Source organism: Heterocephalus glaber, unplaced genomic scaffold (assembly GCF_053883595.1).
Source record: "Heterocephalus glaber isolate CG9 unplaced genomic scaffold, H.glaber_assembly_v1.0 deba00001497, whole genome shotgun sequence".
NCBI lineage: Eukaryota > Metazoa > Chordata > Mammalia > Rodentia > Bathyergidae > Heterocephalus > Heterocephalus glaber.
Genome location: NW_028258320.1, coordinates 51,202,944 through 51,225,603, shown reverse-complemented (window position 1 = coordinate 51,225,603; position 22,660 = coordinate 51,202,944). Strand labels below are relative to the sequence as shown.

Genomic DNA, 22,660 nt, shown 5'->3' with positions numbered 1-22,660 from the left:
TAGTATGGCTTGAAGAACATTTGGGTCACATTCACTGGAACCTACAACTTCTTATCTAAAATATTGCCAAGTCTCTATAACATCTCTCTATCATTTTTCTGCACTATATTAGTAAAATTAAATTTAAAAAACTTTTCCTGCTAAATAAAAAACGCAGTATTTAGAGATATATATGATCCTACTACACTTGGTTTTTTTAGTTTTAGCCCCACTGCTGTTCTGTAGATATCCTCTTTTTCCATCATTCTGTTTCTCATTCTTGAAAGTTCTACTTACCTACCACCAATACCATTCAACACTGAGATTTTTCTCTCTCATTTTCTTCTCTTATTTCTTCCTACTGATATTTTGAGGCCTAGCTCAAATATTTCTGCCCTTTTGGAGGTTGTTCTAAACAACAAATAATTCCCCATTTTCCTACAATCAAAATCAGGAATTAATTTCTCAACATATATCTTAAAGCTCCAGTTATGACAGGTATTGCTTGAGCTATGAACAAGAGAAAATTTCCATTGCCATTAGCTTACATCTGGGGCATATGTGCCTCCCCCCACCCCATATGTGGAGGGGGTGGGGTTAGAGAGAAGGCTTACTCTCCTAGTCTTTGCAGATTAATTGTGTTGTGTCCACTGACTTACTCTGCCTGGTCTCACTTTCTACTTATGCAGAAAGCCAATATAGGTAGCTTCTTTCTCATTAGAGTCCTCCCACATTCTGTATTCTGACAGTTGATTTTGACAGTTCCGCCAGCTTAATCACTGCTTTAGTGGAGGCATGGACATTGTAATTCCTTAGCCTAATTTTTTTGATACCACATTGCAAACCTGTTTTCTTGCCTTTAGCCTGACTCTTGAGAGCCAGTGTGCACTGTAAGGAGGCTCACATGAGCATCAGTGTCTCTGGGTGGTGGCCATCTGGAGCCTCACTGCTTCCTTTTGTCCCTCAGGGTTCCAGCTGGTCAATGGCAGCAGCCCCTGTGAGGGCCGTGTGGAGCTTCAGGTGTAGGGCATTTGGGCACCCCTCTGTGCAGCCCATTGGGACTTAGCAGATGCCACCGTCCTGTGCCACCAGCTCAATTGTGGGAACGCAGTGGCCACATTGGGAGGAGGTCACTTTGGGGACCAGGATGCTCCTACCTGGCTGGATGTGTTTCACTGTGTGGGGACTGAACTCTGTTTGTGGAATTGCCCATCCAGTACCCTAGGAGCGAAGCCCTGTGCCCCCGGAAACTCTTCCTCCATCCTCTGCTCAGGTTGGTGCCACTCTAGGACTGTGGTGGAAGAAGGTCAGGGAGCAGTGAACAGACCAGATGATGGATAAGAAGGGCCTGAGACTGGGTGGGGCTGCGTGGGAGTGATTGTCCTTCCCTTTTTCCATCCCTGTGACCCCCAATCTCAACCAAAATCCAAGATCCCTCGTTGTGCCTCCCAGGTCTCTCCGGAGCCCTTAGGTTGAGGGACAGACAGAGTAGCTGCGATGGTCGTGTGGAGGTCTCCTTGGACGGAGCGTGGGGCCGCGTCCTGCATGATGCCTGGGACCTGCGTGGTGCCAGCGTCGTGTGTAGGCAGCTTGGGTGTGGAGAGGCTGAGCAGGCCTACGACGCGCCAACCCCTGGCAGCGGTGCTGTCCCTGTAAGGCTGAGCCATGTGCGCTGCGCGGGCTCAGAGACCCGCCTGACCCAGTGCCATGTGTCTGTGTCTGTGCTGGTGGCCGCGGGGTCCTCATTGGACGTGGGTGTCGTGTGCTCTAGCGAGTGTGGGCCCCTGCTCTCCCTTCCCCTGATGTGGCCTCTCGTGTCCTTACTCAGCCTCTTCGCAGGGAGCCTCCAGGTGCGGCTGGCTGGGGGCCCTGGCCGCTGTGCAGGGTGTGTGGAGGTGCTGCAGGGAGGCACCTGGGGCACGGTGTGTGACGCCGCCGCCTAGGACCTGGAGGATGCCCACGTGGTCTGTGAGCAGCTGGGCTGTGGCCGCGCCCTCAACGCTCAGGTTGCCGCCCATTTCGGGAGGGGATCAGGGCCCGTCTGGATGGATGAGCTGGGCTGCCTGGGCAATGGGTCTGTGCTGTGGCAGCGCCCTTCGCAGGGCTGGGGCCGGCACGACTGTGGGCACAAGGAGGACGCCGGGGTCTTCTGCTCAGGTCGGTGCAGGGTCCAGTGTGTCTTGCATGTCCCCATCCTCCCATCTCCTCCTTGCTAACTGGCCTCTCTGTTTGCAGAGTTCACGCATCTCAGGCTGCAGAATTATGGTCAGCCATGCACAGGGCGGCTGGAAGTTTTTTACAACGGACTTGGGGTGGAGTCTGCCACGCCCCGAGCACTTCCTCCCTGGGGATCCTGTGTGGGCAGCTGGGCTGTGGGCCCCAAGGGCAGCTGCTGGCCAGGGCAGGGAGCTGGCCTTCCCCTGGGGCTTTCTGGCTGGCTTCTATTCAGTGCAGGCCCAGGCATGACAGGTCCCTGTGGCAGTGCCCTTCAGCCCCCTGGGACCAGCATTCCTGCTCCAGCGTGGAAGAGGCCTGGCTCCTGTGTGCAGGTGAGTAGGAGGCGATGTGCTTGTGTGCTTGTGTGAAGGGCGGTCACTGCTGTGCAGCTCCTGAGTTGGCTATGGACCATCTAGGGTCGTCTCAGACCTTTGGTTCTCCCCCAGTGAGGGAAGCAGGACTACTGGACTCCTTGGCATCTTCTAAGGACATACACAGGGGACTGGTGTGTGGAACCCCTCAGCTTGTGTGGCTACCCTCCCTTGAACACAAACAGTTCTGTTCCTTTCAAGAACAGAAACTGGTATGGAGATACAAAGGAAAAGGGAAGGAAAACAAATTTCCACAGAGTGTGAAGCTGCTGAGCTTGCAAATCCTGAGATGTTTCCTAATTTCCCACACAGAGAAGGCAGAGATTCCTGAGGACCATGAGCAGACTCTCAACTGCTCATCTGTGCTCAGCTGCCCAGGTATCCTTTCCATGTCCAGGTTCACCTGCCCATCCCACTGAGTCTCCAGAGATGACCATCGTCTCCTTTTTCAGAGGAAGGTGTACTGCGTGTTCGAGGGGGCGAGGATGGCTGCTCAGGGCGTGTGGAGGTCTGTCATGCGGGCTCATGGGGCGCTGTGTGTGATGACTCCTGGGACCTGGCCGACACCGAGGTTGTGTGCCGACAGCTGGGCTGTGGCCAGGCCGTGGATGCAGTGCAGGGGGCTGCGTTTGGTCCTGGATCAGGGCCTGTGTGGCTGGATGAAGTGGGGTGCCGTGGCAGTGAGGCATCACTGTTAGGCTGCTTGGCTGAGACTTGGGGACATGGTGACTGTGCACACAAGGAGGATGCAGGTGTGTGCTGCTCTGGTGAGTGGGTGGGGAGTTGGGGTGGGGAGAAGGGCACAGGGACAGTGTCTTTATTTTTATTTTTTTTCCATTTAGTTTATTGCTACATTTTAGGCATACAGTACAATTATGTTCATCATTGGGATCTTGTACCTGTGCATAATGTATCTTGGTTCTTATTTTTTCCCCATTTGCCTGCCCTCCCTTCATCCCCTCCACCGTTCCTAATTTACAAAAACTTTGTTTCCATTTTTTCCTTTTCTCATATTTTTTCTTTTCCTTTCTTTACTTTCCCCTACCCCTCCCACTTTCCCTACTCCTTTAGACCTTTTCTTCCTATTTCACAATATCAATTATATATTTTGATCCTTATTTACACTTTTAGTTTTTCACACTAAAGAAACTATTTAGTATTTACACATGTGTGTCCTATTTATTTCACTTAAGAGTATGTCCTCAATGTGCATCCGCTTAGCTATAAATGACTCTAGTTTCTCATTCTTTATGGCTGAGTAGTACTCCATTTTATTAAAAACCACATCTTCTTTATCCAGTCTACAGTTGATGGGCACTTGGGCTGTTTCCAAGCTTTAGCTATTACAAACTGTGCCACTATAAACATGGGTGAGCATATATCACTGTGGTATGATTCTTTTAATTTTTGGGGGAAGATACCCAGCAGAAGGATAGCTGGGTGAAATGGGACTTCCAATCCTAGTTGTTTGAGGTATCTCCATATTGATTTCCACAGTGGTTGCACCAGTCTGCACTCTCACCAACAATGAAGAAGGGTTCCTTTCTCCCCACAACCCCACCAGCAGTTGTTTTTGGTTGATTTCTTAAGTCTTCTTTTTTTTTGTTTGTGTTTTTTTGGTACTGGGGATTAAACTAGGGACCTTGAGCTTTCGAGGCAGGTGCCGGAACCACTGAGCTAAATACCCCACTCTATTGGTTGATTTCTTGATAGCAGCCATTCTTACTGGGGTGATGTAGAATCTCAGTGCTGTTTTCATCTGCAGCTCTCCAATGACCAGGGATGTTGAACATTTTTTCATATGTTTATTTGCTGCTTTTACTTCTTTGTCTGAGAAATGTCTGTTCATTTCAGATGCTCATTTTTGAATTGGGTCTTTATATTTGGGGGGTCTGATTTTTTTGAGTTCTTTATATGTTCTAGACAGTAGACTTTTGTCTGAGGAACAGCTGGTAAAATTTTTTTCCCACATTGTTGGTTGTCTCTTAGCTCTGTTGGTGGTTTCTCTCACAGTGCAGAAGCTTTTTAATAAGATGAGATCCCAGTTGTTGATTCTTTGTGCTAGTTCCCATGCTACTGAGGGTTTGTTCATAAAGTTTTTTCCTATGCCAATGTCTTCAAGAGTTCTACCTAACTTATCTTCCAGCAAGTTTAGTGTTTCTGTTTTAATATTTAGATCTTCAATCCACTTCAATTTTAGTTTAGTGCATGGTGAAAGATAGGGGTCTGATTTTAATCTTTGGCAAGTTGAAATCCAATTTTTCCAACACCATTGATTGAAGAGGCTATCTTTCCACCAGTGAGGACGGTTGACTTCTTTGTCAGGGATGAGGTAGCTGAGTATGTCTGGAGTTGTTTTTGTATCTTCTAGTCTATTCCGCTGATCCTTGGGCCTGTTTCTTTGCCAGTACCATGCTGTTTTTATCACAGTAGCTTTGTAGAGTAGTTTCAAGTTGGGGATTCTGAAACCCCCTGCCATGTCTCTATTGTCTAGAATTGCTTTTCCTATTCTAGGTCTCTTCTTATTCCAAATGAATTTTTGGATTGTTTTTTCTAGCTCTGTGAAGTATACTGTTGGGATTTCAATTGGGATTGCATTGAATCTATATAGTAGTTTTGGAAATCTGGCCATTTTCACTATATTGATTCTTCCTACTCAGAATCAAGGGATGTCTTTTCATTTTCTTATATCCTCTTTGATCTCTTTTTTTCAGGGTGTTGTACTTCTTAATGTAGAGGTCTTTTGCTTCCTTCATTAGATTGATTCCTAGATATTTCATTTTGTTTTGGATGCTATTGTGAAAGGGATTGTTTCCCTAATTTCTCTTTCAGGAGTGGACACTATCTTTAAATATCTGCTCTTTTCTCCTGAGCCTCATCCCCCCGCCCAGGTCTCTGGTGTGAAAAGTCTCATTTAGTGATCCAAACACAGGCTTTTACTCCTCTATCCTGTTGGGCTCTGGCTGAGTAGGACACGGACTACCTCTGTATTGGGCAGCTTTGTGCTACTCAGGATTGTCCACACCTCCTCATTTTGGTGCTTAGGTGTGCATTTTCCTGTAGGTGTCTTGGGAACTCAGTATCAGGTTGGTGACGCCTTCTCACCAGTTTTACTCTTGTTCCTGAGTGACCAGAGGGGCTTAGCTCTGCCTGGTCCTGGGGACGCTGGGACCCCATGTCCAAGACTGACTCTCTTTAAGTGTTCCAGGCATGTCAATTGCTTTCCTTCCCTCTGCATGCCTGAATGTGGAATCCTGGGCTGAGAGTAGCCACATGTCAGGGGGATTTCCTTTGGTGACTGTGGGGTTTGGCCTCTTAGGCATTGTGACTTTTTTTTTCCAAGGAAGGGGGCAGGGGCTTTCCTTTTTTCCCACACCTGGATCATATGTCCTGTGCCTCCTAACTCAACCCATCTAGTGGTTAGAAACCTACCTGGAATTTTCACCTGGGTCTTTTACCTAGCCCCTCCCACCTGGGCCCTGCACTTGGGCCATTCTCCCTTGTAATCTTGGGCCATCTGGAAGAATATCAGCTTGTCCAGGTAGCACTGTGGCCCATCTCTCTTGAGTCTCTCCCTCTACCTCAGAGGTTGAGGTCATCGAAGCACAGGGTCACAATGCCCTAGGCAACCAGAACACAGGAGACCCCGCCTTTCTCTATTCCCTACAGCCCCTTCCCTGACCCCTCCACCTGTTGCTGAGGCCTGGACTCTGCCTAAGACTGCCTGCCTGGTTCTTGGCTGCCTCGGGGGTTTGTCTTCCTTGTTCTGGGAGTTCAATATTGCTACAGCAGAGCTGCCTGCATGGGTAGGTAAATATGCCTGGGAATAATTAGAAAAGGGTCTGGGAGTGGAGGCTGGGTTAATCTTGGGAAACTCCAGCCATAGCAGGCCCTTCCTGTTCTGGTCCATCCCCTCCATACTGGCTTTCTTCATTCTAGCCCCTGTTTAGAGGCTAGGAAGGAACTATGAGGTGGATCCATCAAGTGTTGAGGACCTGGGGACTCTGAACTCATATTTCACTGTGTTTCTAAGATCAATAGATAAGGGCATGCCAACTCCTGTGGCACCACCAGCAGGCTTCCCCCTCCCCCCAACCCTTTTGCTGTCATTGCAGGTTGAAGGCCTCAGGGGTGGGTTTAGACCCTCTAGCGTCACTAGAATCCTGATCCCTGTGTGACCAGGAAAGTGCTTGGTTCCAGTGAGAGTGACTATTCTCAAGGAGACAGATGCAGAGGCACTGGGGTTCTCAATGTGCAGGGCTACAGGTACCAGGGAAGAGGGAGATTAGGCTGCAAGACTGTCCTTTCAAGTTCTTGTGTGTCCTTACAGGATCTGGACTTTCTGAGCCCCTGCCCTCTGAGGGTGTCTATGAGGACATCGAACCTGATCATGTGGAGGAGACAGAGGAGAGGCCCTCAATGTCTGGAGACCCAGTGCTGGAGGATTATGATGACATAGAAGAGCCTCAGCAAAGCCATGGGGAGGAAGCAGAGGAAGAGTCCAGAGTTCTCCTCAGCCCCTTAGGTGTGCATCTCTGTGCCTGTGGGTTCATTGTGCTCTTCTTGCTCTACTGCTTCTACTCAGAGAGCTCTGCTCTAGTTGATGCCTATATTTAAAATAACTGGGAGATGTTTCTCTGTGTCTGTGATCTTCATTTCCCTGTCAATCCTAGGATGTTGGTCTGTTCTCATATCCCTTCAAGAAGTTCCTTAGATTGGAGTCTTCTCATTGACATTTGACGTTGGGTCAGGGAATTTCTTTCTCTTCCTTTGGATATCTTTTGTAGCTGTTTAAAGTGTCTTTTTAGGTAGTTGGGTTGGGGGGTTTCAGGTTAGCGATAATCTTTGTGTCATATCACCAACTATATTGAACCTGTGTCAGCTTTGCAGGAGCTTTGCTTTGCATTGGGATTCCAGTAGGCCAGAACTCCTGGGGTTCTGAGAAATCTCTGAGGATTGCAATGCTTGTCTCTCTCCTTAAATGCAGATGGGGCTACTCTCTGCCTGAGACCTGAAGCTTAGCCAGGGATAAAGTCCTATTGTTGACCATAGCCCATCATATGATGCTCATGAGCTGACCATGGAAACCATGAATGTTCTCAGAGCATGAGAAGAACATAGGAGCCTGGGGTCTTCCTTATCCTCTTTCTTAAAGAAGATGTTATTAAATATACTTTGATTTCACCCATTCGTCAATAGTCCTACCTGGAAGGTTTTATCAAACTGCACCATGTTTCTCCTGTTCTGGGCCCGTTTCTCTGCCTCACCTTGGATGTTTATATTTTTGTGTGACACAGGCTTTTCATGTTTCAAGCTCATACATGTCCTTGCAGTTCTTCTCAGATTATGAAGTGGCCTTCCTTCATAAAGCCCATGTGGTAACCCCTCTTGTCATCTTGTCCTCTTTTAATGAGAGGTGGATACACCTGAAACTCAACTCTCACAACTGTCCTGTTTGATCCCGACAGGTCCTTGAGCACAGTCACACAGAATAACTCTGACCATTTTCAACTAAGACCATATCCTGAATGTCTATCTGGGACCACTTTTGCACACTAAACCAATCCATACTCTCACCCTCACATCTATCTCCAACCACAGACCCACTTGTGAGCACCAAATATGACCTGCCCCCAGTGTGATCAAAGCCTCTGTGAACACTCACATCCAAGACCTCCCTCCATGACTTCACTCTCTCTGGGAAAAAATTGCACTGTTACCCTCTTCCTTGTGATGTCTACAGTCAATCTGTACTGAATGGAAACATTTGTGGCCTGATGAAGGATGAACCCTCATGCAGTTCTGGTGGACAATTTGACCCTCATATTGTTCTGCTGTACAATTGACTCTCATGATATCACAGGGGAGAATAAGACCTCCCAGAATCCTTCTGGAGAATGGGCATGCCCTGCCAGACAGCATAGAGGCCTTGTGATGCTGGCAGTAAAAAGAATTTACCAACAAAGGATATAATAAAGGAATATACTTAGATCACTGGGTACAGTGGCAAAAAATCAGTGGGTAGGTTTCCAAGAGAATATATACAGTCAGGGTGAAAGATTGGAGGGAATGAAAATCTGGGAAAAGGCTTGAACTGGCAAAAGTAGATATTTTAGAAATGCATTTTCCAGGGCATCCTGTTCTTTGTTAATCTTTTAGGAACATCTATATTGTAACTGAAGTTGTACATCAAAGTTGCAAATTGTCAAGGCCCCAGAAAAGGCTCTTTAGACTTAAATGAGGATATCCATATATGTTAACTTTTCAGGAAAAACAACATTAGCTCAAGGGAGGAGTGGGTAGTTTCTGTATTTACTTTTATCCTGTGCTGATTTTAGTCCTCTTTAAGTAGTTCTTGATCAGCAAGTGCTGGACATTTTTTAGTATATGTACTGCTGGAGCAAGCACCTGGACACTTTTTTTTTAATGGATCCATATTAGTAATACAGGATAATGAGATTCATTTTGGAAAATTGATATGCGGACACAACTTGCATGAATATTTTTGCACATGTTACAGCCCTCTCCTTTTCCCTTAATCTTTCCCAGATCCCTTATCAAAAAAAATGTAGGTGCTGAGAACTTTAACCTTCTTGTTACAGGTCCCCATAGCTTTCTGGCAGATAATGGACCCTCATAATGTTAATTTTCTAATGTCCATTTGTATCTCCTTTTCAGAGTACTGTAGTTTTTGTTGTAGAGGTCTTTCACTTTGGTTAGGTTAATTCCTGAATGTTTAATTTTTCTTGTTGCTATTGTGAATGGTATTGTTTTCCTAAGTGATTTTTTTCGGTGGGATTATTATTGTTCTACAGAAACTGTCTTGGTTTTTGGTGTTGATTTTCTGTATTGTTTCATTGCTGAATTTAGTTATTAATTCTAGAAGTCTTTTGGTGCAACTTTCTGGGTCTTCTATGTAAAGGATCATGTTATCCATAAATAATGATAATTTGACTTCTTTCTTTCCTATATGTATCCCTTTTATTTCTGTCTCTTGCCTGATTGCTCTGGCAATGTTTTGTGTACTATATTGAATAAAAGTCGTGACAGTGATATCCTTGTCTTATTCCTGATTTTAGAATGAAAGCTTTTGGCTTTTCCCCTTTTGATACCATGTTGGCTATTGCTTCATCATAAATGGCTTTTAGCAGATTGAGATAAGTTCTTCTGTATTTATTTTCTTCAAATTTTAAAAATCATAAACCTATGTTGAATTTTGTCAGAAGCTTTTTCTGCGTCTATTGCTTTGATTATGTAATTTTTGTTATTGCTTAGTTTATGAAGTGTACTACATTTATTGATTTGTGTATGTTGAACCATCTTTGCATCTCTGGAACGAAACTTATTTGGTTATTATGTATAGTCTTTTTGATGATTTGTAGCATTCTATTTGCCATCTTGTTGAGGATTTTTATGTTAAAGAGAATGTTAGTTGAGTTCTTATCTGGCTTTTGAAGCAGAATAATGCTATCTTTCATGATTGAGTTTGGAAGTACTCCTTTCCTTTCAATTTCATTGAAGAATTGGAGGAGTATTGGTGTATCTTTCCTGTAGGTCCTATAGAATTTAGTGGTGAATCCATCAGGTCTTGAGTTTCCTAGTTTATATTTTTTACTGTTTCAGTGTCATTGTTTTTTATTAGATTTTTCATGTCTTCTTGTTTCAGTTTTGGTAATTCATGTGTGTCTAGAAATTTGTCTATTTCTTTGACATTGTTGAAATTTGGGGAAACAGCTTTTCATAGTAGTTACTAATGATCTGAATTTCAGTTATATCTACTGTAATTTCACCTTTTTAATTTTAATTGTGTTGATATTGGTCTTTTCTTCTTTTCATAAGTTTGGCTATGGGTTTGTCCATTTTGTTTATTCTTTCAAAGAACCAGTTCATTGATGCATTGATTTTTAAAAATATTTTTAGTGTAAATTTCTGCTCTGATCTTTTTCCCCCTTATGCTAGATTTGGGTTTGGACTGTTCTAGTCTCTTTCTTTCTTTTGTTCTAGTCCCTTTCTTTCTCTCTCTCTCTCTCTCTCTCTCTCTCTCTCTCCTTCCTTCCTTCCTCATACTGGGGTCAAACTCAGGACCTTGCACTTGCCAGGCAAGCGCAGTGCCACTGAGCTAAATCCTTGGCCCTTGTTCTAGTTTCTTGAGGTGCATTATTAGGGTATTTATTTGAGCTCTTTATTTTTCTCTAATGTGAGCACTGACTGTCCCTCAGGGGACAGCTTTCATTGTGTCCCATAGGTTCTGATAAGTTCATTTGGCATTATCATTTATTTCTAGGAATTGCTTAATTTCTTCCTTGATTTTTTTCCCTATGCACTATCGAGTGTTCTGGAGTGTATTAATGTCCAAGTGTTTGTAATATTTATGTGGTTTCTTTTGCAGTTAATTTCTAGTTACAGTATGCTGTGATCTGATAGTTTACATAGGATGATTTTGATTCTTTTATATTTATTTAAGCAATCTTTATGAACTAGTGTGTGTTCTATTTTGGAGATAATTCCATGTGCTGCTCAGAAGAATATGCATTCATAGTAGTAGCGTAGCTAATTATCTACATTCTGTAGATAACTAAGCCCATTTGTTCAAAGATGTGGTTCTTCATTAATTTTTTGTTTGGTTAATCTACTTGTGAGAGTGAAGTATTGAGGTCAGCCATTATGATTGTATTGGTGTTTATTTTATCTTTTGTGTCCAGCAGTGTTTGATTTTATCAAGTTAGGTGCACCAGTATTTGGTGCATATATTTATAATTGTTAATCTTTTCCTGTTAGACTCTTTTTTTTGGTGTCGGAGAGCGAACTCGGGTCCTTGCGCATGCGCAGAAGGTGGCGAAACCACTGCGCTAAATCCCCGGCCCTAGATTCTTTACTTTAATTAATTTGTAGTGACTTTCTTTGCCTCTTCTTATTATTCTTAACCTGAAGTTTACTTTATCTGTGAAAAAAATGCTACCCTTGCTTACTTTCTGGGTCCTGGTGTATGGAATATTAGTTTTCATCCTTTGAATTTTAGTCCATTTTTATTAGATGAATTTTCTTAAGGCAAAAGACTGCTGGGTTTTGTTTTTTAATCCAGTCTGTTAATCTGTGTCTCTTTATTGGGGAACAGACGTCATTTACACTGGCAGTTATTACTGATAGATAATGTCCCATTGTCATTTTCTTTTTCTGTTGTTGCTTCCTTTATTTTTCCCTTTTTTATGTACTTATTTTTTTGTGTATTAATTCTATTTAATTTTTTGGCTTTGTTGTCTGTGTACAAAATTTTTAGTATATTTTAGAATGCTGGCTTGGTATTCATGTATTTTTTAACATGTTCTTTGTCATGGAATGTCCTTATTTCTCCATTAATTTTTAAAATTTATATATTTATTGGTACATTTTAGGTATACAATACATTTACATTTATCATTGGGTGTTTGTACCTGAACATGATGTATCTTAGTTCTTATTTTTTCCCCCATTACCTCTGCGCCCTTCACCCCCTCCACCCTTCCCTATTTACATAGACTTTGTTTCCATTTTTTTTTCTTTCTCATAATTTTTCCTTTCCCTTCTTCCCTTTCCCCTTCCCCTCCCACCACCCCTACTCTCCATCAATTTTGAAAATCTTGCAGCATATATTAGCCTGGGTTGGAATATATTGGTTTTTTTTGACACCAGGGATCGAATTGGGCTTGTGAGGCAGGTGGTGAGACCACTGAGCTAAATCCCCAGACCAGAATTTATATTCCTTTAGAGCCTGAAACATCTCACTCCCAGCTCTGTTGGCATTTAAAATTTGTACTGAGAAGTTTGTTGTAATGCTAGTGGATTACCTTTATAAATGATTTTTTGCTTTTTTTTTGATAACTTTTATGATTCTGGCTTTCTGTTGGACATCTGGGATTTTAACTATGATGTTTCATGGGGATCTTCTTTTCTCATTGTAGTTATTTGGTGTTCTGTAATCATTGCTTACCTGTACATGGAGTTCTTTCCTTATACTTGGAAAGTTTTTTTTTAAAATTAGTGATGCAAACAGTTTATGCCCTCCCATATGACAGATAAAAACACATACATTCTCTAAGCACAAAGCTCATATTCACAAATAACTTTTGCTTAAAGACAAAATTTCAATTAACAAACACAGTGAGAATTTTATTTAATGCAACCACTAATCTAATGTCATCAATAAATTCTAAACAGTTTTACCACAAAACCAGGGTTATATTCAATGGACATGCATTAATAATCTATACAGTTTAACATTACACCAGAAAAGAAATTGAATATAATAGTATTCTTTAAGTTTTGGCAGTTTTCAAATTTCATGGCACAAATTACCAAAAAAAAAAAAAAAAAAAACCCCAAAAAACCACAACCCTGGAAAAACATATTTCAAATATTTTCAGTAAAATGGTAAAAAATTGAATAATCCTTTAACTTATCATATTTGGCTTAAAACTTAAAGCATCAAGCTGGACCCAATCTGTCAAAATTGACAGATAAATATTTACAATGAATAGACAGACTTTAGTTACAATGGTATGGCAGATCCAACCCCTATCAAAACCCTTTGGGGTTAATTTCTTAATGCAAACATGTTTGTATAAGTACTGTGGAAATATAAACCTGAAGACATACCTCGAATCAGGACAGGGATGAAAAATAACACACAAGTCAATCTTATTTTTGACCTGTCAGCACAAACCATTTTGGCTTCCAAACAGTCAATACAGTCCCTCAATAGAAAACTAAGAGTAGAATGTTCAGACCTTCTTCAATGTGATGAATGAGTGTTTTTCAACATATCCAAACAAATTGGGCACATTAATTTGCTGCGAAGACTTCTGGGTGAAATCACAATTTCCAAGGCATCATTTATTGCCTCCTGAAGTGTTCATTGTAATTTGTATAAGCTCAGTTCTCATGTTTGCTTAATGGCTGAGTTCCATTTGTCTGCACAGCCTGAGACATTGTGGCTCCTGTCCCAGTCCAGGGTTCTTCTGGCCACAGCTGGAGAGAGACTCTGGGGTCAGCTGCCACAGCCCCGGTACTGCTGCACAATATTGGAAAGTTTTCTGGTAGAAGGAAAAAAAACCCCAAAGCATTGGTTCCTTGAAAGTATAAACAAAATTGATAAACCCTTAGCCAAACTTACCAAGAAGAAAGAAAAACCCATATCAATGAAATTAGGAATGTAATGGTGAAATCACAAAGAACACCATTAGAGTCCAGAGAATTATAAGAAAGTACCTCAAAAACTTATATTCCAATAATTGGATAATCTAGGAGAAATGAAGACATCTTAGACCATATGAATTACCAGAATTGAATTAAGAAGATATAAAAACTCCAAAAGGGAAAATAACAGGCAAAGGTAATAAAAACTCTTAGAACAAAAAAAAGGCCAGGACTGGATGAACTCACTGGAGAATTCTATCAGAACTTCAGTGAAGATCTAATGCTGATAATCTTCAAATTCTTCCATAAAATTCAATGGGAAGAAGCACTGCCAAACTCATTTCTGGAAGCTGGCATTACCTTGATAACAAAACCAGGAAAGAACTTAACAAACAATGAAAACTGCAGACAAATATCTTTTAAAAAATTAATTTTATTGACACATATTTAATATACATAATGATCACATTCATCATAGGGTATTTGTACCTGTACATAATATATCTTGATTGTTGTTTTTTCCCATTCCCTTCCCCTCTTTGCAATGCTTCTTCTCTTCCTTATTTACAGAAACTTTGTTTCCATTTTTGTCCTATTCTCTTTTTCCTTTTCCCTTCCTTCCCTTCCAACTCTTCCTTCCTTGTTCCCCTTCCCATATGAACATTTTCTTCCTACTTTTCAGTATCTATTGTTCATTTTGGTCCTTATTCATTTGATCCTGCACTTTTGATTTCTCACACAAGAGAAACTATGTGTTTTTAAACATATATGTCTGACTTATTTCACTTAAAAGTATGATTTCAAGGTGCATCTATTTACCTGAAAATATCTGAAGTGTATCCTTCTTTATGGCAGAGCAGTATTCTGCTGCATATAAGAACCACATTTTCTTTATCCATTCATCCAATGATGGGCATCTGGGCTGTTTCCAAGATTTAGCTATTACAAATTGTGCTGCTATAAACATGAGTGTGCATATATCATTGTGGTATGATGCTTTTAACTCTTTTGGGAAGATAACAAGAAGGGGAATAGCTGAGTCAAACAGAAGATCTAGTTTTAGTTTTTTGAGGAAACTCCATACTGATTTCCATATTGGTGGTACCAATTTACACTCTCACCAACAGTGGAGAAGGGATCCTGTCCCCCCACAGCCTCACCAGCATTTGTTATTGGTTGATTTCTTGATGACAGCCATTCTTTCTGGAGCGAGATGGAATCTCAGTGTTGTTTTAATTTGCATCTCTCAAACGACCCCAGTGATGTTGAACATTTAAAAATATATTTATTTGCCATGTCTACTTCTTCATCTTAGAAGTGTCTGTTGATTTCAGATGCCCTCTTTTGGATTGGGTCTTTAGATTTGGGGGAGAGGTCTGATTTTTTTGAGTTCTTCATATATTCTACATATTAGTTCTTTGTTTGAGGAACAGCTAGTAAAATGTGTTTCTCATTCTGTAGGTTGTCTCTTCACTCTGTTGGTGGTTTCTTTTGCTGTGCAAAAGCTTTTTAATAAGATGAGATCCCAGTTGTTGATTCTTCCCAATACTTCTTGTGCAATTAGGGTTGTGTAAAAATATCTTTGCCTACATGTATGTCTTCAAGAATTCTACCTTTTCTATCTTTGAGCAGATTATTTTTTTTCTGTTTTAATGTTCATATCTTTGATGCATTTTTATTTTAATTTAGTACATGGTGAGAGATGTGGGCCTAGGTTTAATCTTTGACATATGAAAAGTGAGTTTTACCAGCACCATTTATTAAAGAGGTTATCCTTCTTCCACTTAAGGTGTTTGGCCTCTTTGTCAAAGATAAGGTAGCTGAATGTGCTTGGTGTTGTTTCTGCATCTCCTAGTCTATTCCATTAATCTTTGGGTCTGTTTTTTGCCAGTACCATGCTGTTTTTATCATGGTAGTTTTGTAATATAACTTCAAATTGGAGATTGTGATGACTCCTGTCTTGCCTTTGTTTGTTTTTTTTTGATACAGAGTCTTGCAATACAGTTCAGCGTGACCTTGAATTCACTATGTAGCTGAGGCTGGCCTCAAACTTGCAGCAATCCTCCTGTCTCAGCCTCCCAAGTGCTGGGATTACAGGCATACACCACCACGCCTGGAAAAAGGGACTTGCTTTTATTTTGTGCTATCAGGAATAAACTCAGGACCTTGCACTTGCCAGGTTGGCATGGTACCACTGAGCTAAATCCCCACTCTTTCCCCTGCCTTGTCTTTGTTGGTCATAATTGCTTTTGCTATTCTAGGTCTCCTCTGGTTCTATATGAATTTTAGGATTCTTTTTTCTAGCTGTGTGAGGTACGATATTGTTATTTTGATTGGAATTGCATTAAATTTGTATAATAGTTTTGGAAGTATGGCCATTTTCACTATATTGGTTCTTCCTATGGAAGAACAGGTAATATCTTTCTGTTTTTTAATAACCTCTTTGATCTTCTTTTTTCAGAGTACTGTAGTTTTCAACATAATGGTCTTTTACTTTCTTCTTTAAATTGATTCCTATGTATTTCATTTTTCTTGATGCTATTGTGAAAGATATGGTTTCCTTTATTTCTTCTTCAGTGAGTTTGTTATTTGTATACAGGAATGTTATTGATTTTTGAGTGCTGACTTTGTGTCCTGTTGTGCTGCAGAATTTGGTAATTCTAAGAGTCGTTTGATGGTGTTTTTGGGGTCTTCTATGTAGAGTATCATGTCATCCACAATAATGATAATTTAACTGCTTACCTTCCTACACTTATTGCTTTTATATCTTTCTCTTGTCTAATTGCTCTGGCTAATCTTTCCAGAACTATATTCAACAGAAGTAGTGATAGAGGACATCCTTGTCTTATTCCTGATTTTAGAGGGAAGGCTTTCAGATTTTGACAATTTAGTATGATGTTGGCTGTTGGTTTGTCACAGATGGCTTTTATCAGATTGAGATAAAGACCATCTATTCCAATTTTCAATTTTAGGGTTTTTATCATGAATGTGTGTTGGACTTTGTCAAATGCTTTTTCTTTGTCTATTGATGTAGTTTTTGTCCTTGGTTCTGTTAATGTGGTGTATTACATTTATTGATTCACTATGTTGAATCATCCCTGCATCCCTGGGATGAATCCTACTTGGTCATGACGTACAATCTTCTTGATGATTTGCTGCATTCTGTTTGTCAGTATCTTACTGAGCATCTTTGCATCTATGTTTACTAGGGAGATTGGCCTCTTTTTGATTGGGTCCTTCTCTGGTTTTGGTATCAGGGTAATACTTACTTCCAGGAATGAGTTTTGGTGTGTTGGCTTCCTTTCAATTTCATTAAAGAGTCTGAAGAGTAGTGGCATTGGATCATCTTTAAAGTTCTTGAAGAATTCAGCTGTGAATCCATCAGGAACTGGACTCTTTTTGTTGGTAGTTTTTTATTTGTTCTTCAATTTCATTGCCTGATATTGGGTTATTTAGAATTTTTATATCTTATTGATTCAAATTTGCTAATTCATATGTATCTAGGAATCTGTCCATTTCTTCTGTTTTCTGTCTTATTAGATACAAGTTCTCTGAGTAGGTATTGATGATCTTCTGGATTTCTGCAAGTTCTGTTGTGATTTTGCCTTTTTCATTACTAATTGCATAGATTTGAGTCTCTTTTTTTGTTTTGATAAGGTTAGCTAAAGGTTTATCAATTTTATTTAATCTTCCAAAGAAATAACTCTTTGATTAATTTCTATTGTTTTCTTAGTCTCAGTTGCATTAATTTCTGCTTTTATCTTTATAATTTCCTTCCTTGTACAAGCTTTAGGTTTAACTTGCTTATTTTCTAGAACCCCAAGGTTCAACATTAGGTTTTTTATTTGAGTTCCTTCCATTTTTCTGATGTGGGAATTCACCACTATAAACTTCCCTCATAGAACTACTTTCATTGCATCCCATAAACACCAGTATGTCATACTGGCATAATCATTCAATTACAGAAACTATGTAATTGCTTATTTAATTTCATCTGTGACTCACTGGTTGTTCAAGAGGGTATTATTTAATTTCCATGTGTTTATATAGTTTCTGTGGTTTCTTTTGCCATTTATTTCCAATCTCATTGCACTATACTCATAATATGCATGGTATAATTTCAATTCCTTTGCATTTACTTAAGCTTGTTCTATAAGCTAGTATGTGGGCTTTTGGAGAAAGTCTTGTGTCCTACTTAAAAGAATGTGTATTCTGAACTAGTGGGGTGGAACACTATATATATCAACCAAATCCATTTGTTCAAAGGTTTGGTTAATTTCTCATATTTCTTTGTTGATTTTTTTGTCTAGATGATCGTCTATTTGTGACAGTGGAGTATTGAGATCCCCATTACAATTGTATTGATGCTTATCTGATTATTCATGTCTGTTAATATTTGTTTTATATAGTTGCATGTGCTGGTATTTTGTGCATATATATTGATGATTATTTCTTCCTCTTGGATTATTCCTTTAACAAGTATGTAGTGACTTTTTTGTGTCTCTTGATAACTCTTGGCTTGAAATCTACTTTGCAAACAGGATAGCTACCTCTCCTTTTTTTCTGGGTTCCTATCACATTGAATATTGTTTTCCATCCTTTGACTTTTAGTCTATGCATTTCTTTTTGGCTTAAATGTGTTTCTTGGTTGCAGCATATTGTTGGATCTTGTTTCTTGACCCATTCTACCACTCTGTTTCTTTTAATTGGTGAATTGAGACCATTTACATTGATTGTTATTACTGATATGTATTGAGTTATCATTGTCATATTATTTTACTTTTGTTGGTCCCCTTTCTTTCCTCTCTCTTTAATTACGTGCCTTGCTTGGTGGATTCATTCTGTTGAGGTTGACAGAGTTGTCCTCATTATCTCTTTCCAGAATGTCTTTTAGAACATTTTGGAATAATGACTGGTGGTCATGAATTTCTTCAGGTGTTCTTTGTCGTGGAAGTATCTATCCTATTTCTTCATCAATTTTGAGAGTTTTGTGGGCCACATCAATCTGTGTTGGAGCTTGGTTTTTCTTAGGGCTTGAAATACTGCACTCTTCTTGACTTAAGGTTTTGTGTTGAGAAGTCTGCTATGATTCTTATGGGGTTTCCTTTATGGATGATTTTTTCCGTGACATTTTTAAATATCCTGTTCTTGTGTTGAATTTCTGCAATCTTGAATATTATATGCCTCGATGTAGATTTTTTGGATCATGGCTAATTTGGTTTCTATATGCCTCAGTTATCTGTATGTCACATTCTTTTTCCTAGCTTGGGAAGTTTTCTGCCATTACTCCTGTGAACAGGTTTTTTTAAAAATGTCATTTACACTATCTCCTGCTTTTTCATTGATTCTGATTAATCTTATCTTATTCTTCATTGCATTATCTAGCAGCTGTTGGAGTGATTTTTATGGTCCCTTGATATTTTAAAGAAATCTTTCTATTCAGGATTGTTAACCATAATCCTGTCTTCTAGATATGATATTCTGTCCTACATTGGCTCATATACTGCTGTGTATACTTTCAATAGAATTTTTAATCTCATGCATATCTGTTTGAATCTGTTTCATGCATTCTGTTTTTTTTCTATATTGGGAATTAATGGTTTCTATCATTTTCTTAAGGATCTCTATTTTTTAAAATCTATATCAACCCTAGCTTCACTAACCACGTTCTTCATTAGTGTCATCATCTCTGTAGTTATCTGAGAAATTATTTCTGATTTGATTTTTCTAGAAAAGTCCAGGTAGGTGGCTTTTGAATTATTCTACCTCATTGCCTCCTGGGTTTGCCTTTGGTGAGCTGTAAGTCTGGAATTGCATTTTGCTTTTCTGTCTTCTCATTTTCTTTTTCTTTCTTTTTTTTTTTTTGATTCCCCAATTTATGCTTATAAATTGCTTATGGTAGGTAGTTTTATTGCTAGCATTGAGAGAACCCTTGGGAAATGATTACTTCTCAGAGATGTCTTCCAGGTATAGCTGGATTTGGGGTTTCAAATCTGTTGCAGGATCCTCCCTGTTCAATTTATTACTGATTAGAAGTTGCTGCCTATTTGGCCTAGTGACTGGTTCTTTGGCTCTGGCCTATAGTTTTGTTTATAACTCTCAGGTAATCTCAGTGTTGGCTGCAAGGAAGAACAATTGATTAGAATAATTATGTCACCTTGGCTAAAGTAGTACAATCATAACAACAATAGCATCAAACACACCCTAGAAAATGACAAACTGTGGTAAAACTATTAATTTGTCACATTTAACCATATGAACAAGATTTGTAGTTATATAACAAAATCTAAAACAGATCAGAATATTATATACAGTAAATATCCCTTCAATATGGTGAATGTACCCTCAGGGGAGAAATTTAAAAGGGGTCAGGGGAAAAATAAAGAAATAGAAGAGAAAGAGATTAGAAACAAGGCTGGAGGACAAAGGAAGATTATGCAAGCTTTGGAAAACTGTTGAAGAATACAAGAAGGAATGAAATAAGGAAGAAACAGAACCAAGAATAAAACAAAACAACAACAAAAATAGACACAGTGTTCACACCCACATAAAAACAAGAACAAACAAGAAAACAAGGGGGAAAAAACTAAGGAAGAAAAGAAGAAAAAGAGAAAAAATGTTCACTTCATATCTATCTCTGCTGTCACTGGTAGACAGGTGGGGCAGATAGAGGCCACATCCATGTTGATTGATCTCGACAAGCCAAAAGTAGAATTATGGTGGGGTGGTGGATATTCCCAGCACACCTATGCTTTTAGTTCCACTGAAGTTCAGGCTGCTTCTGGATTCTGGCTGTGAGAGTGGGACCCAAACTATTCAGCCTGTAACACTCTGGGTGTCTCCTGCCAGCTAGAACTGGCTCTTTGACCTCCTGCTGGTTTGAACTTGGATCTTTACTAGCTTGAATGTGGCTCTGTGACTTCCTGCTGGCTTGAACTCATCTGTGCCTCACTCTGACACTGACAGCTGCTAGCTGGAGCCAACCAGCAACTGCTGTGAGTTGTGAGTTCAGTTGGTCCCTTTCCAAAATGACGACTGACCAATTGCTCTGTCCTGAGGGATATCTGAACCAGAAAAACTCACCATCCACTGCAGTCTGCAATATCCACTACTCCATTTCCACTGGTGTATTTCTCTGTGGAGCCCTCTGGGGTTGCCAGTAGTCATTATGCATCTGAAGGTTTGAGCAGCCCTGTCCATGCTGTGAACTGAGGCTCAAGAAGAAGCACCATTTCCCACCTTCCTCTTCTACATCGACCTCCCTGTCTTTGCTCTCTCCATGGGCTGCAGTGCTCACTTTAGATCCTTGTTTTGTCCCAGGGAACCATTGCCCTCCTTCTCTTCCTCACATTGCTATATTCCAGTGTCTGGACTCCACATCTTGGAGAGGCTGTTCTCTGCTGCTCACCACCCTGACATCTTCACAGAAGTCTACTGATATCTCTTGAGATGTTCTTTCTCATGAAATGTCCTTATTTCTCCATCTATTTTGAAGGCAAGTTTTGTTGGATATGTTAATCTGATTTGGAATTTATTTGCTTTTAGGACTTGAAATACTTCACTTCATGTTCTTCTGGCCTTTAAGGGTTGAGAAATATGCTGCAATTGTAATAGGTTTACCTTTATGCATCTTTTTTTCACAATCTGTTTTTAAAATTCTATTTTTTTGTTGAGCATCTTGCAATTTAATAAAGATATACCTTGATGAGCTTCTTTTTAAAATCATAGTTGTTTAGAGTTCTGGAAGCATTGGCCACTTGTATGTTGAACTATTTTTTCATAATTTGGAAATTTTCTGCTATGGTTTCTGTAAACATATTAGTTATGTTGGTCTCTAGTGTCTAGCTTTTTGGTGGTCTCTGTCTCTGTCTGTCTCTCTCTTTCTAAAGTTCTTTGTATACTTCATCATAATTTGCCATTTTGTCCTCAGTTTCAGATACTTGATATTAGTCATGTTTGCAATTTAGGAGTTCTAATACAGTTTTACATTTAGGGCATTTCTGTCTGATGCCTTTTCATCAATTCTATATCTTTGGTGAATTTGTCTTTCATGTTTTGAACTGATTTGGTCAAATCTTCCAATTTTTATTTATTTTTTTCTGCATCCTCATTGGGCATATCAAGTGATCATTCCTTGAACTCTTAGGCCATTTCCTCTTTGAACTTGCCAAGTTTCTTCATCCCTTCTTTAAACCATTTCATAGAGTTCCACTTCATGGTATTTGTTTCCCTCTCCATTTGTGCCTGTTTAGCTACCTTAAGAGAGCTGGAGGACCATGGGATTCTTCTGTTGCCTTACTTTCCCATGATCCTGTGTGTATGTATATCTATTTTCTTATTTTTTGTTTTTTAAAATCTCTCCTCTGTTTTTTTCCTTTATTTTGGTACTGTAGGTTGAAGTCTACTAGGATGGGGAAAGCTTGTAGTTTACATACAATTTTTTAGTAAGATATTGCCCCACAATGATGTATTTTTGGCTTTATATGTCCATAGATAATTTTTACCTCATCATTTGTTTCAGTAATTTGGATTGTGTCCCTGCATTTTTCAGAAAGAATTGCATGTAGTTATAACAGCGAAAGTAGATTTGATCGTATATCATATATATAATAAATCTTAGATTTATACTTTCGCACTTTATCAATCCTCTGTGTAGACTATGTTCATTTATTGTTAGCAGTTTTTCAGCAATGAGGTAGGAGAAGTGGAGATAAGAGACTGAACTGTGGCTGTAAGAGGAGTGTAAGACAGTAAATGGGTGGAGGTTGGTGGGGTGACAGTGAAAGGTGAGCAAAGAAAGTAAAGAAAATTTGATATGGGTGTCAGATTCTGTTGGAGTACTTTCAGTTGAGTTGAAGGGTTCATGTTGAGGGTTTTGAGAAGACGTTTGTTGGGATGAGGGTGAAATGTAGAGGAGGGAA

At 39.9% G+C, this 22,660-nt stretch overlaps 1 protein-coding gene across 1 annotated transcript; it reads left to right on the top strand.

Annotated features, from left to right (window-relative positions):
* The first annotated feature begins 470 nt into the window (after positions 1–470).
* Positions 471–9,668, top strand: Scart1 (scavenger receptor family member expressed on T cells 1). Its single transcript, XM_087185353.1, is given in 11 exon segments — positions 471–477; positions 947–1,252; positions 1,432–1,753; positions 1,823–2,136; positions 2,215–2,283; positions 2,286–2,528; positions 2,880–2,945; positions 3,020–3,338; positions 6,211–6,311; positions 6,314–6,373; positions 6,898–9,668. Coding segments are annotated over 11 exon segments (2,094 nt in total). The 3' UTR covers positions 7,185–9,668.
* Positions 9,669–22,660: the final 12,992 nt, after the last annotated feature.